This window comes from Psammomys obesus, unplaced genomic scaffold (genome assembly GCF_907164565.1).
Source record: "Psammomys obesus unplaced genomic scaffold, mPsaObe1.curated_primary_1811, whole genome shotgun sequence".
Taxonomy (NCBI): domain Eukaryota; kingdom Metazoa; phylum Chordata; class Mammalia; order Rodentia; family Muridae; genus Psammomys; species Psammomys obesus.
In genome coordinates this window covers 4547481-4558655 of record NW_026591598.1, presented here as the reverse complement: position 1 = coordinate 4558655, position 11175 = coordinate 4547481, and the positions used below count along the sequence as shown (strand labels likewise).

The 11175-nt window shown below is 56.1% G+C and overlaps 1 protein-coding gene across 1 annotated transcript in view; it reads right to left on the bottom strand.

The window, feature by feature from the left end:
* The window catches only part of Grik3 (glutamate ionotropic receptor kainate type subunit 3), a 215752-nt gene extending 206281 nt beyond the window's left edge, over nucleotides 1-9471 (bottom strand). Inside the window, exon 1 of the mRNA XM_055611045.1 lies at nucleotides 8876-9471. Within this exon, the coding sequence (XP_055467020.1) occupies nucleotides 8876-8990 (115 nt within the window). The 5' untranslated portion in view covers nucleotides 8991-9471. The remainder of the gene's footprint in view (nucleotides 1-8875) is intronic.
* Nucleotides 9472-11175: the final 1704 nt, after the last annotated feature.

Below are 11175 nucleotides of genomic sequence, written 5' to 3'. Positions count from 1 at the left end.
TGTGTGTGTGTGTGTGTGTGTGTGTGTGTGTGTGTGTGTGTGTGTGTTGTGTTTGGCATGTGTGTCTGTGTGTGCCAGGGCAGCTGGTTCTCACAAAATCCCACGAGGTGAAATCTATTGTTCCCATTTCACAGATGAGAGGGTCTAGACTCTGGGAAGTGATTCATTCAAATCCACACAACCGGAAGGAAGGGATTTTAAGCCTACATAGCTGAATGCTAGAATTCGAGGTTCCAAGATAGGAGTCCCATTGCCTCTTCAGAGCTGCAGGCAGATGTATTTCAGCTTCTGAAGTGGGGGGCATCTGCAGCCAACGCTGTGCTAAAGGACAGGTGGACCCTAAAAGCATCAAGCTCCCTGAAACTGGGGTATTTCAGGTAGAGACGGACTACAGGGAAATCCTCCACCATGCTGTGACAGTGGTCTCTCAAGGTGAGCATGATGGCTCTCCATCATCCCAGCACTCCAGAGGCTGAGGCAAAAGAACAGCAGAGAATTTGAGGCTAGCCTGGGGTACATAAGTTCCAGGCCAGCCTGTACTACAAAGGGAGCCACTGACTCAAGCAAGGAAACAAGAAAAGGGGGTGGGGAGAGGAAGGAAAGGAAAAAAGGAGGGAAGGAGGGAGGGAGAAAGGGAGGAAGGGAGAAACGGAGGGAAGAAAAGCATGAGGTAGAAATAGATCTCAGGCTGGCAGCACTCACTTTAGGCTAACCCACAGGCCTCACCCTAGACCTGCCGAGTAGCAGCCCTGTGGGCCTGGGGTCCTGGCAGTCAGTGTTTGAAGGAGTTCTCCATGATTCTGATGAATGCTAATATTGGAGAACCAGAAGCCCAGAACGACCCCTGGAGCTCTCTGCAGCCTGGATTCTGTGATTCTTCACTGTAGACAGGAAATGGGATGCTCAGGGCCCTGGGAAGTCCTTGGCTTTCCGATCTCGCTTTTCCGCCCAATTGGGCAGCTTTTAGGAATGGCGCATTCAGTTCTGCAAAGCAGAGGCAGGGAGGCTTTGCAGAGGTCCCTGGCGTTGCCTGCCATATTTAAAGAGCTCGTTCCTGCCGTTGCTCTGAGAACTCTATAAAACCCCTTCGTCTCTTGAATAGCTAGAGGACTTAATTGTCTTCTGTGGACTGGAACCCTTTTGACACAAACAGGAATCTCAGCAGCATTCCTTTTCTCCGTCTGCTGTCCTTAGCCACCATTCAGCGCAGCGCCAACAGACCCGGAGTACAGGCTTGACACTCCCTCCCAGTTCTCACTGAGTTCATTATCTTCCATCCTTCCATCACTGTGGGGACTCCCCTCCCCAGCCTTTTATCTTCATTACCTGGAGTCTCCCAAAAGAGCCAGCAATGTCTGTCCTTCTGACCCAGCCACAGACCCTCTCCCATTCCTACTGACCTGTCCAAGAAACAAACATTGAGCACCCTATTCAAACAGGGGCTGGCTGACCAGAATTTACCAGACTGATCCTCAAGAGCATCCATTACCATCCCCTGGGTCTTCCCAGCTCTGAACGCATGCTTTTAAAAAGCATTTCAATTAAATCGCTGTGAATGCAAACACAGTGCCCCAGGCTGCAGGTGTGTGATAAATAATGGTCTAGGAGTATCCCAGGAAGGGCGCCTCTCTTACGCCTGTAATTGGCACAGTGGCTGGACTTGCCCACTCCACATTAGGGCACGCCGGTATGCGTGTGACGAGAAAACGCCACATTGTGAGCTGCATGTATTCGCGCCAGGAGGAACACAAAGCACAGAGCACAGGCTCCTGAGCCCCCTTCCTTCTCCTCAGCTATTAGACATTAGGCTCTGTACAAAGAGCTTCACATGCGTTATCTCCTTTAATCCACACAGCAGCCCCGTGAAGGCGACACTGTAAGGCTCAGCCACACAAAATGTTTGTAGGTCAAAGACAACAGACTAGAATCTCACTAAATGTTACTACTTCTGTCTCCGCCAGAGAGGAAATAGAGGATCAGAGGGGAAGTAACTCAGCTGAGGTCATGCAGCAAGCACACACGAGTAGATTCACACTGAAATGCCAGTCAGCTACACCTTACCAAACCCACACACAACATGATTTGGCGGTGCCAAGAAAAAAAAAATCCATATGTAAACTCAGATGTGGCACAAAGGGCCCATGCTAGCTTCTATGTAAAAACATAAAAAAAAAAAAATCTGGCTTAGCATTCATAAAACTCATCACTATGAAACATCCATTTTGGTATCGACGTAGGAAAGATGGCTGTGGGCAACCTTGGACTGATCCTTCTCTAAAGCAGGTGATAGAATCACAAGCATTAGAGAAAGTCCAAATCCATCCCCAGGCCTAACCACACTCAAGCTCAATAACACTATTGTTATTATTATATAGAAAGTATATAAAACAAGCACATATATAAAGGTCAAGAGAAGCAGAGATAAGAACTTGTACTGTAACTGAACTGTGAGGAGAAGAAAATGCCAGCGGGAGAGGAGGCAGGAAGAGGAGACAGCCGGGACCCTGGAGGTAATTCCAAAGAAATGAAACAACATCATTAGGAGGAAGGGTGACACCGAGGGCTTTGAGGCCCAGCTGCTGTGAGATGTGTTAAAAGGGAAAGACAAACAAAATCTAGAGGCTTGTTGCCCTCCTGGCTCCTCCTCCAGCCTCACCTCTCTAAGCCCCATTGGTTAAGGTTGTGTCTCACAGCTACAGCCTTTCTAAATCCAAGAACCAAAGAACCTGGAGTTCACCGGGGATTTAGGGAGACACTCACTGTTGAGTCACTGGGGCAAGCTCAAAGTCCTTACCTTTCAGGAACTTCCTTAAATCCTGACACCCTGGGACCTCCACCCCAGTCCAGGCTCTGAACTAACCACTCTGACTACAAGAATAATAGCAAAGAAGTAATGTTGATCCTTGGACCTGGACCCACTTAAGCTTTTTTGGAAAGACATCACACTATCTGACTCTGAGAGACAGGCATTATATATTTGCCAGCTCTGTAGACAGGGACACTGGACAGTGACGACCCCTCTGTCCGAGCCAATCCTAAATGTGTCACTGCTGCAGCGAGTAAGCGATAAAACTCCATTTACTAGCAGAGTGGCAGTTGCCGACAGCAACCGCCATGCCCTGTACGTTGCCCACCAGTCTCAGTTCCAAACCAGATAGGCTCCATTTAGAAGATGGGCATGTGACTCTTGCTTAAAAATAGAACAAACATAAAACTATCAGTAGCCTGGAGAGGATGATGGAGAGGAGACTAGGATGAGATCCAGGGAGCAAAAGGGAGGTGAGACGGGGAAGAAAGAACAAAGGGAGCACACCCGAAACATAATCTCCCTTTGCCAGCTCAGTGGTGGCAGAGGCTGGAGGTGAGGTACACACAAGGCCCTTGGGGCTCAAAGTGTTGGCAGTGTCTTTGAGGGTAGCCTGAGAAACTCCAAGCACAGGGGTTTCTCTGAGTAGACTGGCCCCACCCACAGAAGAATCCAGCCTTTATCCGAGGCTTGGATTAAAGCTCTAGACAGTCAAGAAGCCAGGTGTGTGTGTGGGGGGGGGACAGAAAAAAAACATAAGAGTGTGTGTCACCCTGGGCGTCCATTCCTTTTCACAGAAGGAAGCAGCCTGCCATGTGACTCATCAGAAAGTGAGCCTGACCCCACACGTGAGCCCTGAGGGGCCTGAACGTGGCACAGAACTCATCCAGGGCCAGTGAGAGTGCCAGAACCACCAAGCAAGACCTAGCTCAACTTCCAGAGCCATGGGCATCAGACCTGCATTTAGCCCCTTAGGCCAGCTCCAAGTGTCAGATCTGCAGGCTATCTGACTGCAGTTCAAGGCCTGTGTCTACCAAGGACCAGCCATGAGCTCCTGGGCAAGTGAGTTCACCTAGCTGAGTTTCTTTGTCTGCTAAATGGGGAGCAGGCACCAGCAAGCAGCATCATAGAGGCTCGATCAGATAATGGAGAAAATGCTGCAGCGACATTTATTGAGCACTTACTACCTCTCTGCTACTTGTCATTGTTTGGAAAGCACTCCAAACAGCCTGGCAGCTATTAAGTGCTCAATAAACTATGGCCACGGTATTGTTGCTGTCTTATTATTTTGATTATGCTCCAGCCTCGGTGGGGCCCCAGGCAGGGGACTCCTTGGCCATCAAGCACAGACACACTGCCCTCTGGTGCTGCCGCTGAGGAATTGGCAGCTGGAAGCAAACCTCTCTCCAGGAAAGAAGGCCAAGGCCAAGGCCCCAGCTCACTCTGTGGGGTTCTTCCTGCTCAGGGCTCCTACCCCACCACTCTAGCTTCTAGAGGGCACACCAGGGTCTGCCGGCTGCTGGCCTTACTGTTGCACGTCTGTCCTCTCTGTTGCCAGGCAGGTCTTGGGGACCTCTATCCCCTACTTTTACATGACCCATGAGCAGATCTCAGTTGCCTCCAGAAGGTCCTGGGCAAGGATGCCAGGGCTCAGCTTGCAGCTGTAGGAGGCAGAAAGGGGTGGCTGACCATGAGGGAGGCCTAGCTACAAAGCACAGACCTCTTCCTTTAAGAGTACTGGGTCCTGCAGCTTCCCTTCCACAGGCCTTGCCCCCTGAAGAGGGATAGTTCGCCTGGACTTTCTGTCTCTGCAGTGTACTCTACTTCCCGATGTTAGAACGCTATGCCTGTGTGAGCATGGGGGCTCAAAGAGGCTCATGGTGGGCGTGGGAGTGGGGGTGTCACCAAGGATACTAAGGGGATCCAAGCACTCCTGCTTTTCTGAATGGGACCCCTTGAAAACCCCTTTAAGCAGCAAGCACTGCGGGCTAGACTTCTAAACTCAACCCACCCCACACAGCCGCCACAGGAGGATGCCCATGACCTTGGAAAAGCTTAGCCTAGCCTGGCTCACCCCACACAAAGCATCCTAAAGACCCCAGGTCATCCTGACGCCAGAAGACTGCTCAGCGCAGTTCCAGCATCTAGGAGAAACTAGACTCCAGCTGGAGAAGGAGGGAAGCCTGAGCTGACAGGAGCAGCTGGGCAGAAAAGTGAGGCAGAAATTCCTCAAGTTAATGCTTTCTAAGGCCCCTCGGGCCACTGCCAGGTATTGTCTGAAGCTATTTACTTCTAGGGGGGGAAAACCCTATTGATCTTCATTCAGCGGCTGTCTGTTCCTACAAGGCGCAATGCCTCCACACATCGCCAGTCACGAGAATCCCTCATTGTTTTACAGGCAGTGACTTTCAAACTCAAGAGACAAGTGTTCGGGACAATTTCGATGATCTGACCAGAGGAGTGGCACGTGGTGGCGGGGGGAGGGGGGAGAGAAGAGTGTGGTGGCGGTGCGGCGATTCATTCATTCCCCTGAGAAGGGCTGCTGGACTCCTGGAGGTTCAGACAAGGCTGGCTTAGCTCTGCCCTGCCTGTGGCTGCTCCAAGAACGCAGAGCTGGGCGTGCCCTTCCCTCCCGCCCCCTTACACCTGCTTTATGTCTCCGCAGTCATTTGGCTTTGAATTTTCCCACTGGCTGGCCAGAGATCACTACCAGCCACCAAGCTCCTCATCACAAGGACGACGCGCCAGGCTTCCCCAGCTGCTGCCACCACTGCCTGGTTCCTTTCTCAGGTCCCAAGCAGCCCTCAATCCTATAGAGTAGGTCTGTAATACTGGGGAAGATGCAACCAGGAGACCTACGGCGACAATGACGGTTTCCTGACGGCGTGTTTTAAAAGGAACTTGACACCATAGTTTATGTCAACTAAATTGTATACATTTGGGGAAAGTGATCACCAAAGTGGGGGAAAAAAAAAAAGAACAGAATTTTATCAAAGTGATCCAGTTCGCTAGGAGCGGAAAGAATATGAAATCCAAGCCTCCAGCCTCTACGACCGTCACCCCTCCTCTTCAGTTTCTAGAATATGAACCTATAAATCCAAGTCCCCTGTGGAGGGTCACTAAGGCTCATTTGGCTGAGAAGACGCTGCATTTAACTATTGTCCTAAGTTAAGACCAGGATCCATCCAAACAATAACGATGTCAACAATAATAATAAAATGCGGAACAATATGCCTCTCGAGCCTTCAATGGCAGCCCTTGATAATCACACACAGAATACATCTTCCACATATTCATATAAAATAATCAATGATCATTTTTTTCCGCAGACTACAATCCAATTACTCTCTCTCCCTCACTCTCTCCCTCACTCTCCTTTGTTACTTGCAAACCATCCAAGCAATCAATGCCTTGACCTCTCCCTCTGATAGACACAATTACAAAAAGACAGAGCAATGCAATTCATCTATTCAAGACAGATTGTTTGAACACTCTGTCACACTGCTGAGCTATCCATCTCCTTGTCTGAGAGGGAATTTCAGCCCCCCAAAGAGGCACAAAGAGAAAGGGCGGGTACCACACTCCCCAGGCCAGAGAGCCCATCTTGCACCTGCAGGTAAACCCTCTCTGGTCTGGTGCTCACAGGGGACTGCCTGGCTGCTGGAGAAGGGATTCGGGCTCCAAACAGAAGCACCCAGCATGCTTCAGAGGAGCCCAATTTCCAGGGCCTCCATCCCTGCAGCCCCAGTCAAGAGGCCTCAGATCCCAGAGATGGGAAAAGACCTCTAGCCAAGGCAGTATCTTTGGGCTGCAGCAGGTCCTCCCCCTCTTCCCCCTCTCCTCCCTCTCACCGTGCTTCCTGCTTCCTGGTGCCCTGACCCCAGCTGAGGTTCAACCTCAAGCTCCAGAAGGAGAAGCTCAGCTCTCCTCCCTGGGGCAGCACCAAAGAAGCTCGGAGGCCTCGGGTCCTTCCCATCCTCCACCCAGAGCTGGCTGCGCTCCAGGAATCACGTTTGGCATCCGTTCAGCACCCAGGTCCGTCCGTAGGCTGGGAGTCAAATAGGGTAGGGGTCTCGGATATAAATGGCCTAGGCCGACACGCTAATTAATCCTGGGGCTTAATTTGAAGAAGATTAGAAGAGAGAGGGACTCTGCCGTCCCTAATCACGCCATTACACTGTGGCTCGAGAAAGGGCCACAGGTTTGGAATGTGTGCGTCTCCGTACTGTCCCAGGGACAAGGGCCCTTTACCCTGCCCATTTGCAGTCAATACCGCTGAGGCTGAGCTTAACCTGCTCCTGTCTCTCTAGGGTCTCCAAAGATTCCCATTCCTAAAACTGGGCTGGAAACACACCAATCCATCTCCGTGGAGGGAAGAGCAAGGAAGGTAGACCTGCAAAGCGGAGGGGGGGGGGGGGAGGGGGGGGGGGGGGGCACACGGGGGGGGGGGGGGGGGGGGGGGGGGGGGGGGGTGGCACACAGCACCCTTTGAGGTTTCCTTTCTATCTCAAGGACACTCTACCGTGAAGGTCCCCTAAAAATCACCAGAACTGAGAGAGGAAATGAAGGAAGCAGTGGCCCACAGCTAAGCAGCTAAGCGACTGGCTGGAATGCCAAGCAAGCCAGTACTGGGGCAGGAATATTTTTGGCTAGCCTGGAGAAACCTGGACTTCAAAGGGTTAAACCTTGACTGTGAGGGCTGTCCCCAGAGTACCCTCCGGTGCCTGGCCTTCCCTGCCTCAGGTGTATGCCTGCCCAATCTGTTCCTGGGTCCCAGGCATGCACAGGAATAATTGTTCTATGCTCCCCTTCAGAAGCCGAGTTCAAGAGGACGTGGCTCCAGGGAGAGTGAGAGAAGAGGACTCCCTCCTAGAAAAAATTTCAAGTACAGATAACCAAGCCTGGTCCGAGTTCCCTGCATCTTCATCACCCCGCTGGCCACCCAAAGTCCGCTCTTGCAGGAGCAAAGTTGGCTCCTGGAGGAGAGCCCCAGAGGAGGAGGAGGAGGAAGGTGGCCCTGGCTGGGTAGAGCTCGGCTGGCCAGATGTTTCTGCCTGGCGAACCCGAGCCGTTCAGGTCTTTCGGCCTGGCGCGGGCGCTGGGCCCTCCGTAAACGGAGGAGGCTCCTTGGTTGCCCAACCTGGCCCAGCCCGGAGGGTCAGCTGGCCAGAGACATGCATTGGCTCCCGCCCAGCCCTGAGTGCTGCCGCGCAAGGTGCCTCAGGCGGCCACAACAAAGTTAAAGCCCAGAGTACGGTGAGAGAAGCGATGAAGCCAGAGCCCCAGAAAGCCGCGCGCAGACCGCCAGCCGCCGCCAGCTGCGGAGGGATTTCGGCTAACTTTGAAAGCCACTCGCATCCCTCGGCCGCCGTCCCCGGCTGCGCTGGGCTGCCTCCCGCGCTCCCTTTTCCCCAGCCTTCGTTCCCCCTGGCCGCAAAAGGCCTGGGCCTGGGGCATCCTCCGGAGCAACGTGCGGGGTCCCTCTCCTGCCCCGCGCCTCGGCCAGCCAGGGGCAAACAGATCCGCTGCCCTCGTCCGGCGAATCCTTCCCCTGCGTCCCTTGCCCGTGCCCATCCCTGAGCTCCGGCAAGGAGCCCGTGGCGGGGAGGACGGGGGGGGGGGGGGGCCAAGGGGGGAGAGGGGGGGGCGCCCCCCCCGGGCCCCCCCCTCTCCCCGGAGGCCGGCCCCCACCACTCCGCGTGGCCCTCGGCGCTGACCGCCGCGGCGAAATGCCCCCCGAGGCGCTGGCGTGGGGCTCGGAAGCTTCGCCACCCCCCAGCGAGTCGCCTCCCCCGGGGCGTCCCCCCCCCCCGCCGGGTCCCTTCGCCACCGCGGCCGCGGGCTGCCTCCTCCCTGTAAGTAAGGCCCCTCGACCCGAGCTCTGGAACTTTGTCCTCCCCCGGCAGGAGCTCCCAGCAGATCCCCGAGCCCTGCAGCCTAAAAGGAGGTCGGGACCATCTCCCCGGTCACGTTCAGGGCCCCAGCACCCCGATTTCCGTCCTCACCCGGGCGCGCAGAGACACCCCCACCCTCCCCACAACCCCCCTCCGGCTCCAGGGGAGCCCTTACCGATCCGGATGACGTGGGGCATCCCGCGCGAGTCTGGGATCCAGAAGGCGCACACGAGGAGCCCGGCCCAGTATTCCCAAACCAGACTCCGGAGGCGCCGCCAGGGAGCGGTCATCGTTGGGCGCCACCGAGCGTGCCCGGGGCGCGGCCGTGGCGGGCTCCCTGGGGCGGCAGCTCTAGGCGCGGGCGCGCAGCAGCCCCCGAGGCGCCGCCTGGCCCAGCCGCCCGGCTCCCGAGCGCCTCTGCGAGTGGGGGGCGCCCCGCGGCGCCGCGCACATCTTACTGGGGGGCCGCCCCGCCGGCGCCCGCCCCGCCTCGCCCGCCGCCCACGGGGGCCAGCCCGGGAGCTGAGGTTCCTCCTGGGCTCCGCCCCGGGCTCCGCTCGGACTCGGCTGCGGAGGCTCCGGCTCGCGGCGGCTCCTCTCCCGCGCGGGCTTCCCACCTGCCCCGGCTGCCGGGCGGGCTTGGCACGCCGTCTCCGGCCGCTCCTCCTCCTCCTCCTCCTCCTCCTCCTCCTCCAGCCGCCGCCGATGCTATCGCCCGGGCTCGCACAAAGCCCCGGAGTGGAGTTGCACGCGCGCACACACTCCCTCCCAGCCCCCTCCCCCGCGCCCTGCCTCCCGCCTCCCGCGCCGCCCGCCGCCCGCCGCTCCCTCCGCGCACTCCCCCGCGCACACGCGCTTCCCACTCACACTCGCCCGGGCGCACACTCGCGCGCTCACACCTGCGCAGGGGGCGGGGAAGGGGACCCTGGACCGGCTTTGGGAGGTGGTGAGGGGGTGGTGGTGGGGAGGACCCCCGGAGGATGGAGACTCTCCTCCGCGGCTCAGGCGTCCCCGTCTGCCCCTGACGCCCCCCACCCCCACCCCGGGGCAAGGCGCTGAGCCGGGGAGCCCGGCGCGGAGCGGCACGGCTGGCACCGCGAGCCGGGGAGACGTCGGCAGCCCCAGCGGCCCGACCGACTGGAGGAGACTCGCCTGCCGGGAGCCGCGGGACCCGGAGCCCGCCGTCTGCGGAGCCTCGCTCTTCAGCTCCCACGCGGCCGGCGCTGGCTGGACGACGGCGGCGGCAGGGGACTGACCTGGAGCTGCTTTTCCCTCCTGATCTCCAGCCCACGAGAATGCGGGGTTGGCCCTGGGCTTGAGGGTTGGGGATGGGGATGGGGACCATGTAAAATTCAGGGAACTGGCGGTGCTGGGCTGGGGTGTGCGGAGCTTCGGGAACTAACCGGGAGGGAGAGAGCCTCTTGTGTGGAAGGTAGGGCTTGACCGCGCACCGTCAGCGGGAGGGCTGCGGAGAGAGACCGCTAAAGCCTTCGCTTCCGAGGGCCGCTGGAGTTGGAGCCCGCTGGTCTCTCGGTCCTCTTCCGCAACTATGCGGGAGGAACTGGAGCCCTCTCCCGGATTCCCCATGAGAAACAATACAGAGAAAACTGTTTTTGTTTTTGTTTTTGTTTTTGTTTTTTCCCATGGGACAGAGTAGGACTCGCGGGGGAGCAAGCCGAAAGGGTTAAAAAAGAAATGTTGTTTATTACCAATAATAATTTTTTTTCCAAGTGGATCTGGGTGTCGAGGGAAGAGAAGGGCTGCGGAGCGAGGCAGGAGCAGGAGGCTGCGAATTACGCAGCTAGGCGAGTTTAATGACCTTTTTGACAGAGACAAAGCGGTACCGATACAGTAGATAAATAAACGGATCTGTCACCGGGCTGCGGCTAGGCTGTGTGCGAATTTATTTTTCTCATTTAAATAATTTGATCTGTTCAATCATTTCCAATCTCTCCCATTTGCCAGCTGTCTGGTAAGAGCATGGCCTCCTCCATCTGAAGAGCAAATCTTTAATTTTCCTACAAATAGATAATGTGTTGCGCTTCAAACCCGCCTGTTAATTTTGCCGTCTTTTCTTTCCCGCCCTATCCGGGTTCCGAGGCATTGTGTGGGGCTGTGAATAGAGCTGTAGAGCCAATTGGCAATTAGGATGGGGCTCCTCTTCTGAACTTGCATCGGTGGCCTTGGGGGCACAGAGTTCCTGGGCTACGCCAAGAAGAGAGAGGAGTGTGTACCTCGTCCCCCCAACATTCTAGGTGATCAGCTGTTAAACGGAGGTCTCCGAATCTGCCGTACTTGGGGCCTGCCTTCCCCGGCTTTAGACTGGCTGGTTCCCCAATCGGCCTCTGACAAATGTTGCCCAAAGAAACAGGCAAAGACACAAAGATCACAGCTTCGGAATCCGCAGCTGCCGCCTCTGCATAGGGAGTAGAGATTTTAGAAGACAGGCCCCAAGCACCCGTGAAGGAGGCATGG